Source organism: Lygodium microphyllum, chromosome 17 (assembly GCF_053477565.2).
Source record: "Lygodium microphyllum isolate KBCC chromosome 17, Lygodium_microphyllum_v1.1.10, whole genome shotgun sequence".
NCBI lineage: Eukaryota > Viridiplantae > Streptophyta > Polypodiopsida > Schizaeales > Lygodiaceae > Lygodium > Lygodium microphyllum.
This window is the reverse complement of record NC_141151.1, coordinates 79,902,796-79,930,052: the sequence shown is the minus strand read 5'-3', so window position 1 is coordinate 79,930,052 and position 27,257 is coordinate 79,902,796. Positions and strand designations below refer to the sequence as shown.

General features: G+C 46.5%; 1 protein-coding gene across 4 annotated transcripts in view; it reads left to right on the top strand.

Annotated features, from left to right (window-relative positions):
• Positions 1-27,257, top strand: part of LOC148022081 (mechanosensitive ion channel protein 1, mitochondrial-like) — a 166,153-nt gene that overhangs the window by 118,005 nt on the left and 20,891 nt on the right. For all 4 annotated transcript variants that reach the window (XR_015694455.1, XR_015694456.1, XR_015694457.1 and 1 more), the window contains exon 7: positions 14,357-14,457. Coding sequence is in view for 1 of the 4 variants with exons in the window: in XM_087697698.1 (XP_087553824.1) it covers positions 14,357-14,457 (101 nt within the window). In the remaining 3 variants the exon portion in view is untranslated. The remainder of the gene's footprint in view (positions 1-14,356; positions 14,458-27,257) is intronic.

Below are 27,257 nucleotides of genomic sequence, written 5' to 3'. Positions count from 1 at the left end.
TGGCCTAGAGCCACTTTACATTTTGTAATCTTGTTTTCTTGTACTTTTTTTCGTAATTAATATAATAATCCATTACGGGGAGAGAGAGAGAGAGAGAGAGAGAGAGAGAGAGAGAGAGAGAGAGAGAGAGAGAGAGAACCTCTTCACATGATGGCTTTGTGTCATCATGTATCTTGTAATCAAGTAATCTTGTATTTTTTTCGTAATTAATACAATTACCTTTTACGAAAAAGAGAGAGAGAGAGAGAGAGAGAGAGAGAGAGAGAGAGAGAGAAACGTGGGGATCGTGATGGCGAGGAGTCTGGTGCGTGGGCGATGACGGATCTGCTTCCTCGTCTAGCGGACGTGTCTGCTGCATTCGTCAAACGTTTTGCCCTGCTCGTGTCATCGCGCCCAACCCTTGTCTGCTGCCTTCGACCATCGTTTCGCCCTGCGCGTGTCCTCGCGCCCAACCCTAGCCCGCGACCTGCTGTCGTTCTGTTGTGCGATCTTCTTGCTTACGTCACCCTGCTCTGCGACGGACGAGTCACCAGCACAGGGTCTGCGCCCTGGTTGCGCTGTCGCGTCTTGCCTGTCCGTTAGCCTCCTGTCCCTGCTGACGTCAGCGTGGTGATCTGCATCGCCCTATCCTATTCTGTCATCCTTAGTGCCTGACAGCGAGGGTGTGACAACAGGCCCCAATCCGGGTTGCCACATAGCGAGCGTGAGAGTGTGAACCAGCAAGGGAACGAGGCCCTCTCTGCCTGTGGACGTGCGCACGTGCGGCCGACTGTTTCTGCGCACGCGCTTCCCAAGCTTCTTCATCAGTCCAGTGCCGGGTCCGTTTTGCCTGAGAAAGAGGGAGAGCGGCTTGCGCATTCCTGCCTCCCGTGAGATCTTCGTTCGGCCTTTGACCGGTATATGCAGTGATACACCATGGCTGGCCTGGACCTGGATTTTATAGACCAAACGGTGGCAGCGCTTGGTCCGGACTCTGATACCGAGGAACCCGACGATATGGTTCCGTGCAATGAAGAGATGCCCACTGCTCCTGACTTTCAGCCTACAGGCAAACGCACCAAGCACACTTCGGAGGAATCAATGGATCATCAGGATCGTTCCTATGCTCAGGTTGCTTCGGACTCTGCAGACTCTTAGGATGTTGACTCCGAGCATTTGCTAGAGTTTGCCAACACTCTACTTGGCGATTATGTTCAACATAATCAGGAAGTCTTTTCTGACTCTGCACCGGAAGATGTTTTGAAAGCCACTGTTGACCCCAAATCTGTCTTGTGCTCCTTTTCAGTATTCTATGATCGCGCGGTGATACTCTTCTTCACTGGTAGAATCCCCCAGCTTTCCCGTATTCGCCAGTGGCTGCACAGTCTGCTACAAGGGGAATGTGTTGAAGAGATTTTTGTGGGGCCCCGAGGTTTTTTTGAGGTGCTGTTAAAATCTGAGACGCACCGTGCTGCTCTTCTGTCTAAACTGCCTCTGTTTTTTGATCGCCGTTTGGTCCATGTTGTACCATGGCGCCCAATGGCAGATTTTCAGCGCCTGCTGCAACGGGAGTGCCCTGTATGGGTTGAAGTGGAAAATTGACCGGCTGTTTATTGGCCACTGTTGAAGGACGCCATGGCTGCTGTGGGCACTGTTCTGGTCCCTCCAAGTTTAAGGGCAGTGAATCGTAACCGCTTGTGTATGTTATGGGACACTACCAGGAAAAGGCCTGCGTGGTTACGTCTCAATTGCTGTGGCATGCATCCTTTACACTTTCGTTTGAAATGGGGCAATTTTGCAGGACACTGCTTTTCCTGTGGAAAATTAGGGCATTTCATGGCCGAATGCCCAGAACAGCAACACACTTCAGATGCTGGGCATGTTGCGCTACCCATGGAAGATATGGTATGTGATGTCCCGTTGCAGGATGCTATCCATCCACCTAAAGCTCTGGATAAAGGTAAACAACAGGTTTCGGGTTTAGATTCCCGTGGCACAGACTGGGTTGAAGTACGCGCAAAAAAAGGTACCAGGGTGGTTGCTGGCATGGAGAATTCTGTGCCTTCTGCGTCACAAGATTCCATGCGTACTTATATGCGCAGGAAAGAAATGTTGCTGTCGGAGCACTCTCCTCCTGCGATGGCTTCCTCTGCCTCCCGTCCTCAGCCCACTCGGAGAGTGTATTCGGATCGTCCAAAGGGTCCACCAGCTAAGCTGGCTTTTGATACCAGAGGCAACGTCATTACCCCGTGGGATCGTCGTTATCCCCGCTCCATTCCCAAGCCAGCAGATATGCCGTCTACCTCCAAATCTGGTCCGCAAAACTCTTTTGCCGTGTTGGCTGATTTCTTGGATGAGGGAGTCCTGGACATTCTCTCAGAAAAGGTCAAATTGAGGCAAGCTATGCCTCGTACCTGATTTTCTTTTACAAAAAACACATGAAAATAGCCACGTGGAATGTGCGAGGAATCTGTTCTCGCCATAAGCAACATGCCATGTGGACTGTATTGCATGAGAATCAGTGGGATGTTTTGTGTGCTGTTGAACACAAGAGTCACGGTGAAGCTGGGAAAGTTGTGGATTGCCATGGCTTTCGTCTGTTCTATGCAAGGACACAGGCCATGCGTTATTCTGGTGTGCTCATGATTGTACACGAAAAATATCAACCTCTTCTTATTAAAAATGATGTGCATGGCCGCTTTGTGGTGATTGAAATTTTATTCGATGGAGAAATCTTATGGTTACTTGGTCTCTATGCTCCGAATGATCCTTTATCGCACCGGGAGCTTTGGCATACTTTGCAGACTTCTTTGTCACTTGGCAGACGGGGCCTCTTCATGGGGGATTTCAATATGTGTGTTGATTCTTCGCAGTCCACATCGGAGCATTCGGTAATGGACGCGCCGGAAAGCCGTAGGTGGCATGAGTTGGCTCTTGCTGTTCTTAAGCAAGATCTCTGGTCCTGGCTGCACCTGTCTTCTATAGGGTTTACTTTCCATTCCGCTCAGTATGCAACAACATGGTCGCGGCTGGACCGCATATACATCATGCAGAATGATGATTTCCTCCTTGAGATGCTTGAAATGAAAGTGTTGCAGCAATATGCATTGTCGGACCATTTTCCTCTGCAGCTTGAGATGCTCGCACAACCCATTGCACCTTTTGAGAGAGAGAGAGAGAGAGAATTGCAGGTTTGTAGAGGGCAAATCTTGTTGATGTTATCCGAGGTGAAATGGAGAGATTCCAGGCTGCCAAGGCTATTGATGTAAAAGGGAAAGGGAAAGCGGTGGTTCAATAGTTTTTCTCATTTATGATTGATCATGAAAATTGCTCTGTGGAATGTGAAAGGTATTTCTTCGGGCAGCAAGGAGTATCGGTTCTGGAAAGTTGTGCTAGTTGGAAATTGGGATGTTTTTTGTGTTGTAGAGCATAAACAACACGCATTGACTGGATCTTCTTATGCATACAAGGATTATGTGGTTTTTTTTAGTGGTTGACCTCCGCATAAATTGGGAGTTATGTTGGTTGTCAAATCCTCCCTACAACCATTGTTGGTCTCTCAGGATCCTCCTGGTCGATTTTAGATTCTGGAAATAATTTATGACGGAGAGGTTTTGTGGTTTGTAGGCATGTATGCTCCTTCTAGTGCAAGGGAACGTCGTCAGCTTTGGGATGACCTACATTGCCTTGCCATGGCTCATCAAGGCATTGTTTTGGGTGATTTTAATACCTGTGTTTCTGGGGATCAGGCGACTTCTCCGCATTCGGTTATGGATGGTCCTAAGCGACAGGCTTGGGATGCTCTTGCAGCAGTATCTTTGAAACAGGACACGTGGTCCTGGATGTATCCATCACAAGCTGGATATACTTATCGTTCTTTTCAGCATCCAAATACCTGGGCCAGACTGGATAGGATCTATATCTGCCAGAGTGACTCTTTTCTTCCTGCAGTCATTGATATGTGGGTGGAAAGACAATATGTTTTGTCAGATCATTACCCTTTGGTCATGGAAATGAGCCACAAACCTGTTCATGCATTTAAGGCTCTCCTTGCTCATTTGCCTCTTCGGTTTAATCAATCTTTTCTGCAGCAAAACGAGTTTTTGAAAGGTGTTCAGCAAACTGATAGCTTCTTTTAGCTTAAAGGTCCTATCTAGAGGGATGGAAGCACGGGCGGTTTTTAGGGATAATGTGCGAGCATTATCCCAACAATATGTTATTCGGAAAGAGAGAGAGAGAGATGTTCATTAAGGGTCAGAATATAATGCACAACATTTTGAATGTTCATGTGGGGATTGACTTTGCAAAGGCTTCAGGCCAGCACATTGTTATGCTTTAGCTTGATATTGAAAAGGCATTTGATCATGTGAGCTCGTCTTTTTTAAGGCAACTAATGTTCACCATGGGGTTTGGGCCATGTATGGCTTCTCTTGTGGATACTATTAGTCAGGGGGCAGTGGCCCTTATTGCACTTAATGGAGGGGTCACTGATGAAATTGCCTTACTTCGGCAAGGCTGCCCTCTCAGCCCTTTGTTGTTTGCATTGCTTACTCACGCGATGCTTTCTTTGTTGGATAAGTCGGCCAATCAAGGTGAGATTGTTGGTTTGTCTCTTCCCAGTGGGGCCCAACTTGTGGGTCAATCTTTGGCAGATGATTCCATGTTTCTTAAGGCAGATCGCTTGAATGTTGATCGGGCAATGGTAGCAAAGAAACTTTTTGCTATGGTATCAGAACTTCATATTAAGGCTCAGAAATCCACTCTGCTCTTTGTACGGAAAATGATTTACAGGCTTTGGGCTGGAATGGTATTGTGATTCCTAAGGGAAATATAACCATACATTTGGGTTATCCTATTGGTGTGAAGGTAGCTTCTCGTGCCTCGTTGGATTGGATGGCATCCCGTATTCATGATCGGTTTATGTACTGGAAGTCTCAAGGCTGGCCTCTTCATGTAAGACTTAAAGTTGCTCAATGCATTATGATTCGCATGATTTCGTTTTCCTTGCCATTGCTTCCTTGGACTAAAAAGACCCTATTGGAATCAGTTCAGCCTAATCGATTCATGTTATGGAAAAAGAAAGGAAATCGCCTGGGCCAGGTGTGGATTTCATGGCAGCATGTGACTACTCCTAAAAGGATGGGGGGAGCAACTCTTTTGGATGTTAATTTTCATATGGTTTCTTTGAGGTTAGCCCTTCTGCAACAGGCACTCTGTGTTGAGAGTCATCCCTAGACAGATATAGCAAAATTTCTTATAGAAAGGATTGACATTTCTCATGGTAGCATGGTTATTCATGCTTCTTGGTGGCATGTGCTTAACTCTACAAGATCTGTTAAGGTCTCCAAGTGTTTTCTCCTTTCCCATATGATCACATCTTGGTAGGCAATATTATGTTTTGTAGTTTGGCGCCCTCTAGATTTTCATAAGGAGGAGAATTCCCTGCTAGGAGAAGTACTGGCTACCTCTAGGTTGTTGGATTGGCCTGATAAAGATCTACAGTGAGACAAGTTCAATTGGATGGCTCGTTTGGGGTTGTAGATAGTCTCGGATGGTGTCATTCCTAGGTAGGCCCGTCTTTATTCTTTTCGGTGTATTTGTAAGCATTTTCGGGTGCCTAGGGGATATCATGATATTTGGTCGGCCATACAGGACAGACTTTTGAGGTTCTATCCTTTGCCTGGGTCACAACTATTGTCTCCTTGGTGTGATTGGATGTTTGTGATTCCTGATGATTTCGAGAAAAGGTCAGCTAACCAGATATATCATCAAATGGTGGAGGCCAAGAAATGGGTCATGGATAAGGCTAATAAAGTATGGCATACTCGGGATAGCAAAAAGAAGTGGCAGGATAGAATCATGTAGCTCTGGAAATCTAAGGTTCCGTATCAAGGAAAAGTATTTATATGGAGGATACTTATTGGGGCCCTTCCTACCGGGAATGTGCTGTGTGTTCGTAAGATCTCTGCTAGTCGATGTGTATTTTGTACTACATGTGATGAGACAGTGCTTCATCTTTTTGTCTCCTGCCTTGTTGCGAGACAGATTCGGAGTTTTATTTCCCATGTATGGTTCTTGTTGACTCAGCACCGATATCAGCTCGTTCGTGGATTATGGGAAAGATGACCTCCATGACCTCTTTGCGATCAGATTATTCATGCCTGTTCCATTTCCTTAGATGGACTGCCTTGTGGCATATCTGGCGTACTCAGAATGCCTTCATTTTTGATTCAGTATTTGGCATTCATGGTCATGTGGCCCGAATTCGTGGTTTAGTGTTGTGGCAAATCTCCTCTATGGTTTTTGCTGATCTGGTTCTTCGTGACATTGTTGCTCCTTGGCTAGATACTGGTCGCTCCACACCAACTGTTCTTTCGGTGTGGCATTTCTGTGTTTGAGTCTGTGTAGGCTTTCCTTTATGTCTGTTATTTTTAATGTTGACCTGATGGTCTAATGTAAATATTTACTACTTAATTCAATTATCTTCACGAGAGAGAGAGAGAGAGAGAGAGAGAGAGAGAGAGAGAGAGAGAGAGAGAGAGAGAGAGAGAGAGAGAGAGAGAGAGAGATTTGACGACCTGCCTGCGCGCCGCCTGACGACCTGCGCGCCGCCTGACGACCTGACGACCTGCGCGCCGCCTGACGACCTGCGCGCCGCCTGACGACCTGATGACCTGCGCGCCGCCTGACGACCTGCCTGAAGTCCCACCCGCCGTCGACACCCGCACTTCACAGCTGCTCGCCTGCCTTCACACGCCCTATTCGTCAGGGGTTCACCGGCGCGCGTCTGTCCTGTTCTGCACAGGTGCCCCGTTGCAATCCTGTTGCTGCAGCCAGGCGGTTCCCTGATTGTGCCGGTCTGCGGGACTTGCGGAGCGAGCAAGAGAGAGAGACAGAGAGCGAGAGAGAGAGAGAGAGAGAGGAAGGGACAGGCAGATAGACATTTTACAAGGACAGATCTGTGCTGAGGAGGCAGCAGATTATTGAAGAGCAGAGACTGTAGGCAGTGCATCCTGCTGCTGCAGTGAGGGAGCGAGCGAAAGAGAGAAGACAGCGGTATGGCTGGCCTGGATATGGATTTTCTTGACCGGACGGTGGCAGCCCTTGGCCCTGATTCCGATACCGAGGAGCCGGAGGATATGGTGCCATGCACGGAGGAGCCGCCTCCGGGTTCTGAACTGCCGCCGGCAGGCAAACGCTCTAAGCACACTTCAGACGAGCGAATGGGTCCTCAGGACCGTTCCTATGCGCAGGTTGCCTCCGAACCTGTGGATTCGCAGGAAATAGATTGGGAGCATTTGCTGGACTTTGCCAATACTCTGCTTGGCGATTATGTCCAGCATAATAATGAAACTTTCTCTGCTGCGGCTGCGGATGATGTGCTGGAAGCGACAGTGGACCCAAAATCAGTCTTGCGGTCCTTCTCGGTGTTCTATGACCGTGCAGTTATACTTTTTTTCACCGGCAAGATCCCAGTGCTCTCACATATTCGCCAGTGGATGCACCACTTATTGCAAGGGGAGTATGTTGAGGAGATCTTCCTTGGCCCTCGCGGCTTTTATGAGGTGCTGTTGAAATCTGAATCGCATCGAGCTGAGCTACTGTCCAAGTTGCCACTATTCTTTGACCGCCGCTTGGTCCATGTGGTACCATGGCGCCCTATGGCTGACTTCCAGCGTCTGTTTCAACGCGAATGCCCGGTGTGGGTGGAAGTGGAAAATTGTCCAGCGGTATATTGGCCATTGTTGAAAGACGCGATGGCGGTTGTGGGCACAGTGCTGGTTCCCCCCAGCCTCAGGGCTATGAACCGAAACCGTCTATGCATGTTATGGGATACGGCCAGGAAACGGCCTGCGTGGCTTCGCCTCAATTGCGCTGGCATGCATCCTTTGCATTTTCGCCTGAAATGGGGCAATTTTGCCGGACACTGCTTTTCATGTGGTAAATTAGGGCATTTTGTAGCTGAATGCCCGGAACGGCAACTGTCTTCTGAGGAGGCGCAGGTTGTGCAGCCCAAGGATGACATGGTGCTTGATGCCCAGACACAGGAGACTCTTCAGCCCCCTACTGTCATGGAAAAAGGTAAACAACAGGTCCGAGCTTTGGATTCTCCTAGCTCTGATTGGATTGAGGCACGACAAAAAAAAGGTAAAAAGTTGGACGCAGGCCTGGCAGATCCTGGGCCTCATGTTTCCCCGGATTCCGTGCGCACGTACACGCGCAGGAAAGACATGATCACCCCACAGCAGGTTGTGCGTACCATGGCCCCGTCAGCCCCCCGCAATCCGTCTTCAAGGAAAGTCTATTCCGAGGGCCCCAAGGGCCCACCTGCTAAGCTGGCGTTTGATGCGAAAGGCAACGTGATTACTCCTTGGGATAGGCGTTATCCCCGCCCTGCTCCCAAGGTAGTGGATTTCCCTTCTACCTCTAAAGCAGGTCGCCCGAATTCATTTGCAGTATTGGCTGATTTTCTGGATGAGGGTGTCCTGGATGCCCTCGCGGAAAAGATGCAATCGAGGCAACAGGCGCCTCGTTCCTGACTTCCTTTGTTTGAAAATATATGAAGATTGCCACGTGGAACGTGCGAGGCATTTGCTCTCGCCATAAGCAGCATACCATGTGGTCTGTCTTGCACGAAAATCAGTGGGATGTATTATGTGCAGTGGAGCACAAAAGTCATGGTGAGGCAGGAAAGGTTGTGGATTGTCGTGGATTTCGTCTGTTTTATGCAGGGACACATGCTAAGCATTATTCGGGCGTGTTGATGATTGTTCATGAGAAATACCAGCCTGTTCTTGTTAAAAATGATGTGCACGGCCGCTTTCTGGTAATCGAGGTCCTATTTGAAGGTGAGATTTTATGGCTGCTGGGACTTTATGCTCCCAATGATCCCACATCCCGACGGGATCTATGGTTGACTTTGCAGGGCTCCATGGCACTTGGCCGCAGAGGGTTTTTGATGGGAGATTTCAATATGTGTGTTGACTCTTCGCAGTCCACCTCAGGGCATTCGGTAATGGACACGCCAGAAAGCCGGGTGTGGAACTCCTTTGCTTTGCACATACTTAAGCAAGATCTTTGGTCGTGGCTTCACCCTTCTGTTTCAGGTTTTACTTTTCATTCTGCGCAATATGCAACCACTTGGTCGCGATTGGACAGAATGTATATCATGCAGGGGGATGATTTTCTTCCCGAGATGCTGGAGATGAAGGTCTTGCAGCAATATGCGTTGTCGGATCATTTTCCCCTCCAGCTTGAGATGCGGGCACAATCTGTTGCACCTTTTATGCAGTTCCTGGATAAGCTCCCTTTACGCTTCAACTCCTCTTATTTGAAGCATCCAATTTTTCAGGATTATATGCAGCAACTGATTGAGAGGTTCTTATTGGACTTCGCCTCTGAGGGCTTGGCTTCGTTTGCACGCCTGCTCTCTAATGTGCAGCGGGTTGCTCGGCAGTATGGGATTCACACTGCCTCTCTTTGTCGCCGCCGTCGACTTGCAGCAGAGGACTTATTGGCCTTGGTCCGTTCCTTGCTCCTGGATTCCCCAGATGATGATTTTCTGCTGTCACTGGAGCGGCGTTTGGCCCATCTTATTCAAGTCTTTAGCTTGAAATCTTATCAGCAGGCCAAGCTGCATAACTTGACTGACACATTGCAAGATAATGCCTGCCAGTCTCATAAGTTCTTTCGCGCCTTGCATGCTTCTCCGGCTCGCGAAAATATGACTCGACTTCAGGACTCGGAAGGTCGCATGGTCACTGATCCGCAGACCATTATCAATATGTGCAGAAATTATTTTATGGATCTTTTTGGTTCTTCATCCTTGCTGTCTAGCCAGGTTACGCATGCCCGCTCGGTCTTCTATCAGCTGGTCCACCAGCAGGTTCCGCTTGATATGCAAGCCTCTTTGGAGGCGGATATTTGCGAAGATGAGGTTATGGATGTGTTGTTGCACCTGCCTAAGGATAAAAGTCCTGGTTGGGATGGTCTCACTAATGAATTTTTTGAGCACTCAGCCACGCAGTTGGTAAAGCCTTTGGTGGTCATGTTCCAGCAGGTTTGGGAAACAGGGGTCATGCCTTCTTCATGGAAAGAAGGCCTCATCAAACTGATCCCCAAGGTCCCTTCGCCGTCAAAGCTGCAACACTGGAGACCAATTTCGTTGATGGGCGTGATGTATAAAATCTTTTCCAAAGTGCTGGCAAATCGGCTTCACAAGCACCTTCCAGCTCTTGTGCACCCCCTCCAATATGGTTTCATTAAGGGACGCAACATTTTGCACAATATCTTGAATGTGCAAATGGCTATTGATTATGCGAGGCACTCCAATCAGCAAGTGGTCTTGATTCAACTGGACCTGGAAAAGGCGTTTGACTGTGTGGACTGGTCTTTCCTTGCAGAGCTTATGTCTGCTATGGGCTTTGGGATCCGCATGTCCCGATTGATCTACACCATTAGTACTGAGGCTTCTTCAAGAGTTATGCTTAATGGTGGGGTCACCGAGCCATTTCTCCTTGCACGCTCGCTCAGACAAGGCTGCCCTTTGAGTCCTCTCTTCTTTGCCTTGGCAACTCACCCGGTCCTTTCAATGTTATCCTCCATGGCGGCTTCTGCCCAGCTGGCAGGGTTATCTCTTCCTTTGGGGCAGCACTTCATTAGCCAATCCTTGGCTGATGACTCCTTTATGATTTTGCAGGCGGACAGGGATAACATTCGCAAGGCATTAGATGTTTGGACGCTCTTTGGTCAAGCTTCTGGTCTTCGCATCAATGCCTTCAAGTCAGCCATTCTCAGTTGCACGGAGCCTGATTTAGAGTCATTAGGCTGGCAGGGCCAGGTGGTTTCTCGTGGCGCGATTGTCAGGCATCTTGGATACCCATTGGGGGTGGATGTACGGCCAAAGGCCCTGCTGGAGTGGATTTCACGCAAACTGGCCGTGAAGTTTATGTATTGGAAGTCGCAAGCCTGGCCGTTCCATGTCCGCCTCAAGGTGGCTCAGACAATTATGCTACCAATGCTGACGTATTTCCTGCCATTACTGCCATGGACGCCCAGTACTTTGAAGGCTCTTACTCATCCCATTCGTTTCATGCTATGGAAGAAAGATTCACTGCAGGCAGGCATTTCCTGGATTTCATGGTCACATGCATGTACCCCTAAGCGCATGGGTGGTGGAGCTATTTTGGATGCAGAAACTCATATGCTGGCTCTTCGTTGGTCTCTGTTTCGTGCCATGTGCGTGGATCATCACCCGTGGACCATCATAGCCCGTTATTTTCTTGAGGACAGCGGCCTCCGCCAGGGTAACACACAGCTTCGAGCCTCATGGTGGCATGTCCTTAATGCTGACGCTCGTTTCTCCAGTCCCTCTTCCTCTTTGTTAGTGCATTTGGTCGGCTCTTGGAAAGTGGTGCTCCAAAAGGCCCGTTGGCATCCTGTAGGGGACCGCGTGCAGACAAATTCTTTTCAGCTGGAATTGTTGGCGGTATCCACATTACTTTCATGGGAAGATAAACATCAGCTCAGACCAAGATTTAACCGCATGGCCCGTTTGGGTGTGACTTCGATTGCGGATGCTACCCTTGCCACTCGCAATGTCCTTGCATCATTTCGGACTGCTAGGAGACTTTTCAGGATCCCGCGCGGATACCGTGATTTGTGGGGGAAGCTTTCCTCGGAACTTCAGGGTAGGCAACCCTTTCCTGCCCTGGCTATGGATCGCCCTTGGCAGGACTGGGACCTTGCAGGCCGGTTGAGTCTGGAAAATGCCTCTACTAATCAGGTGTATCATCTTCTCATTAAAGATCACCAATGGTTGGGCGTGAAAGTTAATGCTGTTTGGGGCCTGCGGAAATCACTGTCATGGTGGCAGGCAGCGCTGATGGAGGGATGGCAGAACAAGACACCTTTCAAATGCAAGGTCTTTCTGTGGCGGGTAATGATTGGTGGTCTTCCTCTTGCCTCGGCCCTTTCCAAGCGTCGAATCTCGAATGGCACTTGCTTCTTCTGCACCACTTCGGCGGAATCGGCCCGACATCGTTTTCTTTCTTGCCCGCTCGCCAAGAATATCTGGTCACTCTTGTCACGAATCTGGCACGCGGTGGTGGGGTCTTCACTGACTCCCTTCGATTGGGTTTTTGTGCGCCCGAAGTATCCCACACCACCACCGTTACATATGAAGATCTTATTCCATTTTTTCAGATACTGGGGATGCTGGCACATTTGGACCACCCGAAATGCTTTTCTCTTTGATTCGGCTTCTAATGTACCGCGACATATTGCAAGGCTTAAAGGGCTCTTGCATTGGCAGCTAGATCTCATCAGGCACTCTGACTTGCTCCCTCGGGAGGATTTGTATTCCTGGCATTTGGCAATTGCCTCTGGGTCCTTGCCATGATTGGTGTAACTTTTTAGTACCCTAGTCCGGGGATTTCCCGCACGTTGGCCTATGGCCCTCGTGCCTCTTGTACTCGTGTAATCATGTAATCTTGTACTTTCTTCGTAATTAATACAATTACCTTTTACGAAAAAAAAAAGAGAGAGAGAGAGAGAGAGAGAGAGAGAGAGAGAGAGAGAGAGATGCCCGCTCGCCAAGAATATCTGGTCACTCTTGTCGCAAATCTGGCGCGCAGTGGTGGGGTCCTCACTAACTCCTTTCGATTGGGTTTTTGTGCGCCCAAAGTACCCCACACCGCCACAGTTACATATGAAGATCTTATTTCACTTTTTCAGATACTGGGGATGCTGGCACATTTGGACCACGCGCAATGCTTTTCTCTTTGATTCGGCCTCTAATGTACCGAGACATATTGCCAGGCTTAAAGGGCTCTTGCATTGGCAGATAGATCTCATCCGGCACTCCGACTTGCTCCCTCGGGAGGATTTGCTTCCCTGGCATATGGCAATTGCCTCTGGGTCGTTGCCATGATTGGTGTAACCTTTTTTGTGCATTAGTACGGGGATTTCCCACACGTTGGCCTAGGGCCCTCGTGTCTCTTGTAATCATGTAATCATGTAATCTTGTACCTTTTTTTCGTAATTAATACAATTACCTTTTACGAGAGAGAGAGAGAGAGAGAGAGATGGCTTCTTATTGGGGGTCTTTCCACTTGAGATATGCTATCTGGTTGCAAGATATCGCGTGTCAAATGTATTTTGTGTACCACATGTGATAAACCCTTGCTCATCTTTTCATCTCTTGCTTGGTTGCTAGACAAATTTGGGACTTCATTTCTAGAGTATGGATGGATTTGATAGGTTAGAGAATGCCCATTCATTCTTGGGTTTTGGGCAACATGCCATCCATGATCACGTTATACTCCCATCATCCTTGCCTCTTTCAATTCATGCAATGGACTGGTCTTTGGCACATTTGGTGGACTCGCAATGCATTTACCTTGGATTTGGCCTCGAGCATCCATGGGCACACGGGTCACGTGCGAGGATTGCTCTTATGGCAGATTACCTCCATGGTTTTGGATGGCTTGATACCTAGAGAGGTGGCTACTCCATGCATGGATATTGTTTGCTCCACCCCTGTTGTGCCCACTTCATGAACCTCTTCCTTTGTAGCCTTTTGGCTTCATAAGTGTTTGCTGCCTTGGTCTTTGATTGTGGTTGGCTGGCTAGAGGGCGTGATGCAAATATTTTTATACATTCATTCAAACTTCTTCATGGAAAGGAAAAAGAATGGAGCTTCTATTTATCATAAAAGCAAATTGTTGAGTCACCACATAAGGTGGCAATAATAGAAGGGAATCTCCCAAGGACCAAACACTAAGTTTGAAAAGTTTATTAAGCCAGGATGATATAGAAGGCCAAAGAGACTTTGCAAAGCTATAACAAGAACTATTGCCTTCAATCAGATGGCATAGGAGCCATTTTTTTTTTTTGACAACCACCCAGCACCTACCATATAAGGACAGATCACCTGCCTGCCACAGCTCAATGAATGGATACTAGCCACAAAGAGAAAGAGAAGATGGGTATGAGAGCTACGAAAGAGAACATAGGAAAAAGGTGCCAAGAAGAAAAGCCATAATACAAATAGAAAGTGGCAACGTGGGAAAAGAATGGAAGCTACTAAGATGGTATTGAAAATGGGAAAAGAAAAGTATTGAACATGGGAAAATAAAAGAAAATGAACAGCAGGTGTCGAGTTTGTGGCTTCTGCTTACTAGCTCAATGAGTATATTTTAATAATGAGTTGCATAGTTACCCTTGAAGCTAGTTGGTATTTGTGCTATTTGAAAACATATTACTAGATTTTTGCCAATACTTGGAGCCACTAGTTGTTTTATCTTTTTGGCAACAAGCTTGGGGCTACTTGTTCTAGACAGGAGAAGTTTTAGATGTCTCCCTTGCATTAATGCAGGTATTGCTGTGGGGCTAGCAGCAAAGGAGATTGTTGGAAACTTCTTAGGGGGTACAATACTTTTCTTAACAAGGCCTTTTGTAATTGGTGATCAAGTAAAGGTATGCAAGTTAGCTTGTATGTTTTATTAAGGAATCTCTGGTCATATTATAATATTGCATTCTTGATTCAAAGGCTTATTTGTTTGTTGAGGTGTGCATGTAAAGGGGAGGGAGCTGCTATCAGTGGTTCGCCTGCTGTTGTCTGAAAGTACAAGTTATCTTGATTGTGATGATTCTGCACTATGTTTAAATTGCAGATGTTGTCAAAGTGTGGACATTGTCAATAAAGAGTGCAAGGATGTCTTTGTATATACTGATTGCACATTGCTTGCAGGATATGCCACTTTTTGTTTAGAGTCAAGGGATATACCACTTCTTGTTTAGAGACAACTTTGAATGTCTTTTTAGGTTAGCTTGAGTGTAGAGAAATGAAAAGCAGTACTCGAAAAGCAGAAGTTTCAACCAATTGCACTCCCAACAATGTTTGCAGCCTTTGACTGTGTTGCACAACTGCAGAAGAAAACTGGGCTGTAAAAATATACTAGGAGATTTAGATGTACTCAGATGAATGACTGCTGAAATCAATGTTGGCTTTAGTATTCATTAAGAAGAGTAAAAGAACTGCATGTGGCCATCAACATGGGTTGGTTATATTGATTGGCCTATTGGGACAGGCAACAAGTGGAAAATTCCTAAGACTAAAGTTTCAATGGCAATTTTTACACGAACCTACTATTTTGCAGCTTATGAGAAGTACTCCATGGAATAGGGCAACTTGAATGGCCCATGGCTGCTGCATTTCATCACCCTAAGATACAGTCTACTGCATCCTCATTATCATTTGCCTTGACATCGTGGTTGTTGGACTTGAGGTCTATCACACTAGAGGATGACGGTCTTGAACACTCCTTTCTCAGTCCACTTCCGCAAGAACCATCGGCTCTTGGACTGCTCGACCTTTAGAGCATAGTGTACATTCATTAATTCATTCATTATTCTGCATTTGTCTTTCATTTAGTTTCATCTTCATTCTTCAGTTTTACTTTTTGCATGCTTGTTTGTGTTTACTTTTCTTTAACTCTATCCATACATTTTGTGTTTCCTTTCACAAACCCTAGCATATCTCGACATGGTATCAACCGGTGCTCTATTGAAGAGTATCCTATGGCTATTGTGGATTGATGGGTTTGTTCTTGACTACAATATGCATCACACACTGGCTCACGATGGCTCAGACTACTCCATCTTGGGATCCTCTAGTGTTTTTTTAGGCCACTCCCTCAATGGAGGCCTTATTGAGGCATTACATTCTTCATGTGGAGGACAATGCTCCATCATCATCTTCCTCCACATGTTTTTCCTCTAAGATAACTCATCGAAGTCTAACTCTTCTTGTTTTTATATTTGTTCACAAGGTGCTTCTTAGTTGGGGTACTTAGTTGACGAGTCTGATCATCTCTTAGTGAGGGAGGACAATCTATCTAGGAGAGAATTATTGAGCTAAAAATGCATTAGCCGGACCTAAAAAACCCAAAAACATGCTTAATTAATGAAGAAACTATCTTATTTTAAAAAGAAATGGGATTCTAGAGAGTTATTGTGTCCCACATGCAACACCCTAATTTGGGTGCCCCAAAATTTGTATAACTAGGCATGCAATCCACTAGTCTCCCAAAATCTCGTTTTTGCATGTTTTAGGAGCCATATCTCAGCTGCCCACACCCCGTTCATGGAGGACATCATGATCAGAGGTTTCCCCAACCATCCACTACCATTTGGTGCCTAATTCCAGCCTTTGCTTTCACTCTGCAATTGTTGCTTGGTACCTTGGAGCTATCGCCTAGAGTCTGTTTGCTGCATTTGATGCTGACGTCAGCATTTGGTGCTGTTGCCATCAGTTTGGAGCTATTGCCCTGATCTTCTCTCTCCTCCATAGGTTGTGTTTACACTTTTTTTTTGTAAATAAAATGTGGCTGATTATATTACTCAAAGAAATTGATTACAACGGAGTGCTCATGCTCAACAGACTAGCTGGAGCTGAAACAAAAATACATCATGAATACAAGCCTCTCAGGGCGGTCTGGGGGGAATGGGGGCAAGAAGCCATGGAGGGGGGGGGGAGTATATCGCCATCTGGGGCTGCGTACCTGCATCACGAAAAATAGATCCTGGCCGCCCCAGGTATGCATGAAGTGACTACGGAGCTCCTGACTCGCCCTGGACTCGCCCTGCACCTGATCCCAACAGCCGCGGAGGGAGTGGATGATGGAGGTCCAGAGCTTAGCTAGGGTCGCCTGTGCTGAAAGTCTCTCTCCGCCGAAAGTCTCTTGACACTGTGCCTTCTAGATATGCCATCCAGTAAGACTCCCTATGATCTCCCATACCTCAGAGCGGTCTGTTGTGGGCTCCAGTACTTGGCGGATAGGTAGAGCCTCCAAACTGATCACTACACACGACCTTGCCTCAATGATGAATATCGTGTCCTGCATCTTGGCCTCATACAGAAGGTGACGGCCCTGGTTGACTGCCTGCCAGCAGAAAGCTCCCATCCAAGGCTAGGTGTTGTACGACGGAGGATGCGGCATGCTCCTCTCCACACGAGCTGCGTCTCCTAACATGACCAAAGGGAGTGCTTTGGGGTTTCCAGAGGCTGCTGTGTGCAACGCTTACAACCTCCCCACAGTAAAATGGGAGGTGCTAGTCTAATATCACACGACTACGTTGAGGGTCTTACACTCATGATAGAAAGGTGCAATAATGGAAATACTACCCTTAGTGAATGCCTCAAGGGCCTCATAAAAGGGAAGGTAGAGTGCTTCTAATAGGAGAGTTCAAGGCAATGGCCTCAAGGGGGAAAGCTCGGGGGGGTCACTCATATATGTATATATAACGTGAGTTCAAAATAAGGGGTTTTTAAAATAGCATTTTTATACATTTTTTACATACAAAAGGGTGTCATATAAAGGCGTTACTTACAGATTGAATAGAAAAGGGTTGTGTTTTATTCAAGAAAAATTCACAGATAAGGATATTTATAAATAGGCCATGAACACACGTTATATAGAGAATATATATACAGTGAACCCCCCGAGGGGGAAAGAAATAAGATATATGCCTCGAAAGCTTATAACAAAACAACATAAATGGAAAAAAACAAAGGATAAAACAATGTAATCAACACAACAAAAATAGAAAATAGATATAAATAAATGTGATAGAAGTATCCTCTAACATATGAATGGTTGTGGATCTTAAATTTTGAGGAGTGTGCTCATTCATTGTATAATCATCTCACCTTCTTGTAGTGATAGCTATGTTGAGATGGCAAGCTCAATACGTGCGGACATTGGGGTTTTTCAAATAGCCACCTCAATGAGTTGGAATTAGGGAAAAATCAGGCCCCTATCTAAAAACCCTAAAGGGCACCCATAGCCATCAAACTTCAAGCTTCTATTTCACTTCATTTTTCTCCTCTACCACTCAAGCCACAGTGTTACCACTCAAATATTTTTGGATTTGGCATATACTCTCACAACAAATCATTGAGGAGGGGAGACCTTGGTGATGTTTTTTTGCAAAATTGAAGCAGAGTCAAGCATAGTGTCTCTTGATATTGATACAGTGACTCTTGTCACTGTATCATCTGACACAATCAAGTTTTCCCCTGATCAAACTTGAGTTTTTTTTTGCTACTCTAGCATCAAATCAAGGAGGGGAAGATTCGGACCAGGGACTTGTAAGACCTTGAAGATTCCAAGTTCAAAGGGCATATTGGTCACCTAGTCACCTAGTATCTCTTGATACTAATCACCTAGTGCTTCTTGGCACTTGTGCTCAACTCTTCTGCTGCTGAAATCTAAAATTTTTGGAGCTGATTTGCTGCTGATCTTGCAACCTCAACATGGGCAAGGACTCACCCGCAACTCGATTCAACGGTGTCGGATTCCATACATAGCAAACTAGGATCAAACCGATCCTGATGAAGAAAGGCTTGTGGTCAATCACAAGTGGTCAAGAGAAGAAACCAAGGGAAGGTACTGTCAAAGAAGATGAAGACAACAATGTAGAAGAAGAAGAAGAAGAATCCCAAGAACAAAAGGATAGGACTTACCAGCCCCTCTTTTGTAGCTCATTTTTTGATAGAATTTTTAAAGTTTAAAATGTGGACTTGCCTAATGTTCCCACCATAAGCTCCTATACTCCTCATGTAACCTCTGCACACTACAACCTCTACACACTTAGTGAGGCCCTGTAACAGCCGCTAGCTTTGTATGGTTGGTTCTTTCCATGTCTACACTTAGCAAGGTTCTACTCATGACAGCGTCTGTATACTCAATGTCCTTCTTGGTTGTGATTGAGGAGGGGTGTTGAGAAATGTGCAATCACATTCACCATAGCCTCTTTGTATGGAACAAACAAGGCAAAGAAAGATATTTCAAATAAAGCCTTAAACTAGGTCATGTATGCATGGTTTATTAAAACCACAGTTGGTGATTACCATGGTCCCTTTCCACCTTTTTCCACCTACCAATACCACCTACTATAAGCCTATAAAAGACACTCATCCCCACACTCATTTCATCAGTCATTATCATTCAATTGTACTTGCATTATGCTTGGATAATATCAATTGTTCTTCTTTGTTAATGCTTATGTCTCATTATGATTGTCTATTTGCTCATTAGTGATCCTCCTTAGCATGCATCCTCAATATTTTAATACCTACAACATGGACAATCGATGGATTACACATGTATATAGGGTGGGCACTTCATTTATGCAATTGACATTTTGGCTCCTCTCCTTGCTTTTATGTTCAATAGGATCCTAGTAGAAGGCTTCCCAGATGAGTGGACTATACATACCATCGTGCCCATCCACAAGTCTGGAGACCCCTTAGATCTTGATAACTATAGAACCATCACGGTGGGCCACACATTGGCAAAGATATATGGAGCACTATTGGAGGTAGAGCTTAGTGCGTATGCAGAGAGGGGGAGATTGAGAGAAGTAGGACAGACTCGCTTCAAATTGGGATTTTGTACACTTGACCACATCTTCACGTTGAGAAGTATGATTGAATAAGTGAAAATGAGAAAGAAGAAACTCTAATGTTGCTTTGTGGATTTCCGTAAAGCCTTTGAGACGATTCCACGAGATAGACTACTACAGAGGCTGCAGATACCAGAGATCCCATCAAACGTGATTTGGGGTATCTATGCACTATATGAGAGAGTGAAGGGTTGAGTGAGATGCCAAGGAAGACTTTCAGGCGTGAACTTGAGCACCCTTGAAGTGAAGCAGGGATGTCCTTTGCCACCTACACTCTTCGGTCTCTACATTGACAAGATAAAAGATCACATCACACGAGGAGGTGATGGGGTGGAGCTAGCAGGTATGTTGGTCTCTATTATGTTTTATATTGACGATATTGTTTTGGTTTCTGAATCACAGGAGGATCTACAGCAATGTCTCCATACCCTTCATGACTTTTGTACACAACATGAATTGATGGTTAATCTGGGGAAAACCAAGATCCTGATCTTCCATAGATTGGCCCCATTGAGGAGGAGATTAGTGTCCACCCTAGGAGCTGGACATGTGGAGGTTATGGACTCATACATCTACCTAGGGGTCACTTTCACTACATCGATTGGGAGATTCACCATGGCACAGGTAGTTAGAAACCGACTCACACAAGGATACTTAGCATTGGCCATGATGGAGAGACAATGCACACAGAGGTGGCTATTTGACATGTTGGTCATACCATCCATGATGTATGGTGCACCTATTTAGACCCTTGGCCTAGCTACATACCTGTGGACACACATTGAATGACCGCAAATCATCATGCTGTCACAGATAATTTGCAGCAAACCATCAGTTTATCGCATGAAATTATCAGAGCCGAGTTCGCTACATCCCCCATGATGATGGAGGCCCTTTTTCATACCATTAGCTTTATACAGAGTACATGGCATGCACCCAGTTTGGCTGGCTAGGAGAGCCTTCAAGGCCTCTAGGCAGCTAGCTGAGGCAGGACAAGACACTTCATAGTATGCACAGGTTGAGCAATGGCTTACAGGATATGGGATCAACATGGGCTATCTCCCTCCCTTTCAGTATGAGCCTAACTCCCCCTTAATGCACCTCTACCACACAGAGATGAACTTGGTCATGTGGTAGGACCTTTACCAATTGTACATACACCATACATGGACCTCGCCCAAGCAACCCCTCCCCCCAAAGATGTCGTACTACAGAGACCACTTCATGAAGACTACAGTAGATGGCTTCATTGAGAGACCTAGACTACCTAGATGTATACATGTTGCATAAGATGCGAGTAGCCATTGGTTGGTATTGTCTCACCAGCTTGAGATTGAGATTGGGAGGGCAACCCACATTCCCCGAGTTGAGCAGATTTGCAAACTATGCTAGGAGGAGGTGGAGAGCAAGGAGCACTACATCTACAGATGCAAAGCCTATAGCACATCCCAAGCTAGGTACCTCCACTATTTGGAGGAGACACCTTGCTCAAACTAGTCATCTAGTCCCCACACCAACGCCACCTGGGCTAGTTCCTAGTTGAGATTTAGATGCTCCACACATCACTAGTACAAGTTGTTGACAAACCCTTCACCCGCAGTTTGCGTTTTTGTGTTTTTGTGTTTTGCGTTTAGGGTTTACATTCAGGGTTTGCAACCCTAAAAAGGGACGCCATCATAGATAGGCAGCCCTAGATGGCGATACACCTCTCTTTCCCCCCCCCCCCCCCCCAACCCCCAAATGGCTTCTTGCCCCCATACCCCCTAGACTGCCTTGAGAGGCTTGTATACATGATGTATTTGTGACTTTGCATCAGCTCCAGCTAGTCTATTGAGCATGAGCACTCCATTGTAATCAGTTTTTTTGAGTAATATAATTAGCCACATTTTACTTGCAAAAAAAAAGGGGCGCCATCCTAGATTGATTGTGCCTATTTATAGGCCACTCTCTCATTCATTCCTTATGGCTGATTCATTCAGTTTGTCACCTCTTCTCTCCAGCCTCTCCACTACCCTCACACCCCTTCAGGAGGACATTGCGGTTCGTGGTTCATGGTTCGTGGTTGTCTTCATCATCTTCCTTGTGCTACAGTACCCACCCTTGTCCCCTTGTATGACATTCACTCCATGATTCAAATCTTCATCATTCCATCCATCTATAGTTTCTTCTCTCTTCTCTTCTCTTCTCCATGTTTGCCAGGTTCACTCCATGTTCCTCCCTGCAAATCCTACTATCTCGCTGGTACATCATCTTTTGACATGGTACCAGAGTTGGATCTGCTCAAACAGTGACAAAGATCCTCCACTCCAGTGAAGGCAAAGACCAGTGACGAGTTCGGCATCCACTTCTCTTCTTCTTCAGCTGCATCTAAATCTCGTTTTTGCAGGTTTCAGGTGTTTTCACCTTGCTGCCCACAACTCTTTCACGGAGGACATCGCAGTCTCAGCTGTCCCTTGCTGTTATCTACAGTCTGGCACTTGTTTCTAACCTTCCACTCGTAGTTTGTAGCTGTTTAGAGCAAGACGACTGTTGCTGATCACTCTCCATTCAGAAAACAATCTCATTTTTGCAAATTTCAGGTATTTCAGCTTGTTGCTCCCACCTGTTGCGGCGGACATTGCGGTTCGTGCTTCACACTACCCTCACACCCCTTGAGGCGGACATTGCAGTTCGTGGTTCATGGTGGTTGACCTCTTTCTTCTTCAGGAAGGCACACTAGTATCCATGGCTTCTTTACCAACAGATGACCAAACTACTGGGTGCTCCTATTGTGGCATCACTGGACACAACATCGATGCTTGCCGACTTCGACCTTTGCTCCTCACTCCCCTGGAGTATATGCGTCTTCCACCAGGCACTCTTTTGACATGGTACCAGAGCTGGATCTGCTCAAACAATGGCAAAGATCCTCCACTCCAGTGAAGGCAAAGTCTGGTGGCGAGTTCGGCATCCACTTCTCTTCTTCTTCAGCTGCATCAAAATCTCGTTTTTGCAGGTTTCAGGTGTTTTCAGCTTGCTGCCCACACCCCTTTCACGGAGGACATCGCAGTCTTAGCTGTCCCTTGCTGTCATCTACAATCTGGCGCTTGTTTCCAACCTTCCACTCGTAGTTTGCAGCTGTTTACAGCAAGACGACTGTTGCTGATCACTCTCCATTCAGAAAACAATCTCATTTTTGCAAATTTCAGGTATTTCAACTTGTTGCTCCCACCCCTTGCGCCACAGCTAGATCTGCTCAAACAGTGGCAAAGATCCTCCAGTTCAGTGAAGGCAAAGACCGATGGCAAGTTCGGCATCCACTTCTCTTATTCTTCAGCTGCATCAAAATCTCGTTTTTGCAAGTTTCAGGTGTTTTCAGCTTGCTACCCACACTCCTTTCATGGAGGACATTGCAGTCTCAGCTGTCCCTTGCTGTTATCTACAGTCTAGCGCTTGTTTCCAACCTTCCACTCGTAGTTTGCAGCTGTTTACAGCAATATGACTGTTGCTGATCACTCTCCATTCAGAAAACAATCTCATTTTTGCAAATTTCAGGTATTTCAGCTTGTTGCTCCCACCCCTTGCGGCGGACATTGCGGTTCGTGCTTCGCACTACCCTCACGTCCCTTGAGGCGGACATTGCGGTTCGTGGTTCATGGTGGCTGACCTCTTCCTTCTTCAGCAAGGCACACTAGTATCCATGGCTTCTTTACCAACAGATGACCAGACTACTAGGTGCTCCTATTGTGGCATCACTGGACACAACATCGATTCTTGCCGACTTCAACCTTTGCTCCTCACCCCCCTGGAGTATATGCGTCTTCCACCAGGCACTCTTTGTGCCACCTCTCCTTTCTGGGCCACAGAGATCGTTTTGCATCCGCTATCAGAGTACTATGCTCAAGGCAATAAGACGCATCCGATGTGCACTAAGTCCTTTCAAGCACATGGAGGACCGATTGGCGCTATGACCTCCTGGAGATCGTCGCAATGCCAGCGGCAGTCTTTTTCTCCGTATTGTCAGGTATAGTGGCTTCCTCAACCTTCGGATCTGCAGTCTGCTCCATGAAGAGACAATGATTGTTTGATACCGTCTCCTCGTCAGTCCGCTCCTTCAAGAGATAGTGGCTGCTCGACTCCTTCCTCTTCTTCAGCTACCCAGTCCGCTCCACTGAGAGACAACGATTGTTGCCCACCTCTTGCTCATTCTGAGTCCTACTCTTCCCCACCCTCGACTACTCAGGTTCGAGAGGCTACCTCTGGGAGCTCTCAGCGCCCCAGATACCTTCTTCGGCACGATTGGCGGCACTTCCTTTATCATCAGACATTTCAGAGTTCGTGATCCATGAGTTTTTGGATTCCCTATCTACTTCAGAGGGGATGTTATTTCTTTGCAGTCAAAGGGGGTATCTACTTCTTCTTCTCGACTTCAGCAGGGACCCCTCCACCTCCCACCTCAGACAGGGGGAACCTACTCCACATGAAGTTCTTCACCCATCCTCTACTTTCTTGGGGTGGCTGTCTTCGACCAGTCATCTCTTCTACTGATACCTAGAATCTTCAGGTACCACGTAGATCGGGACCTCAGAGGTTCAGCCGCGACTTGGTGACGAGGCCTTCGTATTTCTTCCAACATGGATGCACGGAACTAGTGGCTTCTCTCCCGAGGTTGAGTTTCGAGTTCTCCAATTCACTGTGTCTATTGTTGCAGTTCCCTTTCTGGTGGAAATCATGGATCTTAGGGATCCTCTACATCTTCCTCCTCCTCTTTTCTTCTTGCCTTGGTCACTTGGTCAGCATGGAGCCACCTCTCGAGATCGAGTACGGGCATATCCTTATAGTTCTCAGCACCACACAAAGTCCGATATTCCTCCTATGCATTGCATGTTTTTCATCATCTTTGTACTAGGGCGCTTGGGCTAGTGAACAATTTCCCCACGAGGGACACTGTCCAAGTGGCACCTGCTGCATGAGCATTCTTCAGCATGTAGCATTGCATCTCCACCTCACTCTTCTCTTGTTTCCCTTTTTGGGCCTGAGAGAGGGTGCTGAGAAACCCTTCACCCATAGTTTGCGTTTTTGCATTTTGGTGTTTTGCGTTTAGGGTTTGCATTTAGAGCTTGCAGCCCTAAAAAGGGGCACCATCCTAGACTGATTGTGCCTATTTATAGGCCACTCTCTCATTCATTCCTTACAGCTGATTCATTTAGTCCATCACCTCTTCTCTCCAGTCTCTCCACTACCCTCACACCCCTTTAGGAGGACATTGTGGTTCGTGGTTCGTGGTTTTCTTCATCATCTTTCTTATGCTATGACACCCTTGTTCCCTTGTATCACATTCACTCCATGATTCAATCTTCATCATTCCATTCATCAGAGTTTCTTCTCTCTTCTCTTCTCTTCTCCATGTTTGCTAAGTTCACTCCGTGTTCCTCCCCACAAACCCTACTGTCTTGCTGGTATGTCATCTTTTGACACAGGTTGGCACAACACAGAGAGTGGTGTTAGGTACATCTGACCGATTTATTCCAGATAGTGACTACACACAGCACCTACAGAGAGAGGGGTGACACTCCAAAGAGCCGAGGAGATCAAAGCAGCATGCGGCCTGCCGTTACAAGGATACCAGACAAAGATGCCATGTCAAAGAGAGAGGAGGGAGATCCGCTAGCGACATGAGCAGCAGCTGACAGAGTTGAGGGCCTAGTCTAGATGTTACCCTCATACTATCTCATCCGACATGTATGACATACTCTATCCATTGATCTTGAATGGGTGGAACTAGATATAGGGATATCATTCAGCTGCACAGATAGACATGTACTACCTCATCCTCTCGTTGTATCCCTATATGAGCACCATCTTGTTTTGTACATCATCTTAGCTTCCTTTCACAATATATCACCAACCATCTTTTAGCATGTCACACTTTGATATGTAGTAACAACCAGTATTATACATGGTTTTGTCTCATAGGCTGATTTTGGCCTTAGCAGACATTAATCTCTCTCTCTCTCTCTCTCTTTTTTTCGTAAAGGTAATTGTATTAATTACGAAAAAAGGTACAAGTTTACATGATTACAAGATACACGATGGCTCTAAGCCATCGTGTGTAAAATCTTAGTACTAAATCACCAAGGAGTTACAAAAGTCATGGCAAAGACGCAGAGGAAATTGCCATATGCCAGGGAAGTAAGTCCTCCCGAGGGAGTAAGTCAGAGTGCCGAATGAGATCCATTTGCCAAAGCAAGAGACCTTTAAGCCTCGCAATATACCCCGGAACATTAGAGGCGGAATAAAAAAGAAAGGCGTTCCGAGTGGTCCAATTATGCCAGCACGCCGAGTATCTAAGAAAGTAAAACAAGATCTTCATATGCGACTGTGCCAGCGTGGGATATTTGGGCCGTACAAAAACCTAATCAAAAGGGCTTAACGAGAAACCAACCACTGCTCGCCAAACCGCTGACAAGAACGACCAGATATTCTTAGCGAGAGGGCAAGAAATAAATCGATGACGGGCCGATTCCACAGTAGTGGTGGAAAAGAAGCAATTGCCGTTAGAGATTCAACGCTTGGAAAGGGCTGAAGCAAGCGGAAGGCCACCAATCATCACCCTCCAAAGAAAGACCTTGCAGCCCTCCATCACAGTTGCCTTCCACCATGACTGCGATTTCCGCAATCCCCATACAATATTAGCTTTAGTAACCAGCCATTGGTGATCTTTAATCAAAAGATGATACACCTGGTTAGTTGAGGCCTTTTCCAAATTCAACCGACCTGCAAGGTCCCAGTCCTGCCAAGGACGATCCAAAGCAAGGGCAGGAAAGGATTGCCTACTCTGGAGTACCAACAAAAGCTATCCCATAAATCACGGTATCCACGAGGGATTCTGAAAAGCCTCTTGGCTGTACGAAAGCATATCAAGACGTTACGACTGGCAAGGGTGGCATCTGCAAAACTGAAGTCAAGCCCAAATGTGCCATGCGGTTAAACTTTGGTCTAAGCTCATGTTTGCCTTCCCAAGAAAGTAATCGCGAGGCTGCCAACAATTCCAATTGAAAGAAGTTAGTATGTAAGCGGTCCTCCGCTAGATGCCAATGCGCCTTCTGGAGAACCAATTTCCAAGAGCAGACCAAATGAACAAGTAGGGATGAGGAAGGACTAGAAAACTGAGAGTCTGCATTAAGAACATGCCACCAGGAGCTCCGAATTTGTGTATCACCATGCACAAGCCCGTGATCCTCAAGAAAATAACGGGCAATAACGACCCATTGGTGATGATCCACGCACATGACACGAAAAAGAGACCAACGAAGTGCCAGCATATGAGTTTCAGCATCCAAAATAGCCCCACCATCCATGCGTTTGGGGGTATATGTGTGCGACCAAGAAATCCATGAAATGCCTGCCTGCAAGGAATCCTTCTTCCATAACATGAAAGGAATGTGCTGAGTAAGAGCATTCAAAGTAGTAGTAGTCCATGGCAGCAATGACAAGAAATATGTGAGCATTGGCGACATAATTGTCTGAGCCACTTTGAGGCGAACATGGAAGGGCCAAGCCTGTGACTTCCAATACAGAAACTTAGCTGCCAGTTTCTGTGAAATCCACTCTAGTAGTTGCTTTGGCCGAACATCAACACCCAAAGGGTACCCAAGATGCCTGACAATGGAACCACGGGGAACAACCTGTCCCTGCCAGCCCAATGACTGTAAATCGGACTCCGTGCAACTGAGAATGGCTGATTTAAAAGCATTGATATGAAGACCAGAAGCATGACCAAAGAGCGTCCAAACATCTAATGCTTTGCGAAGATTTTCCTTGTCCGC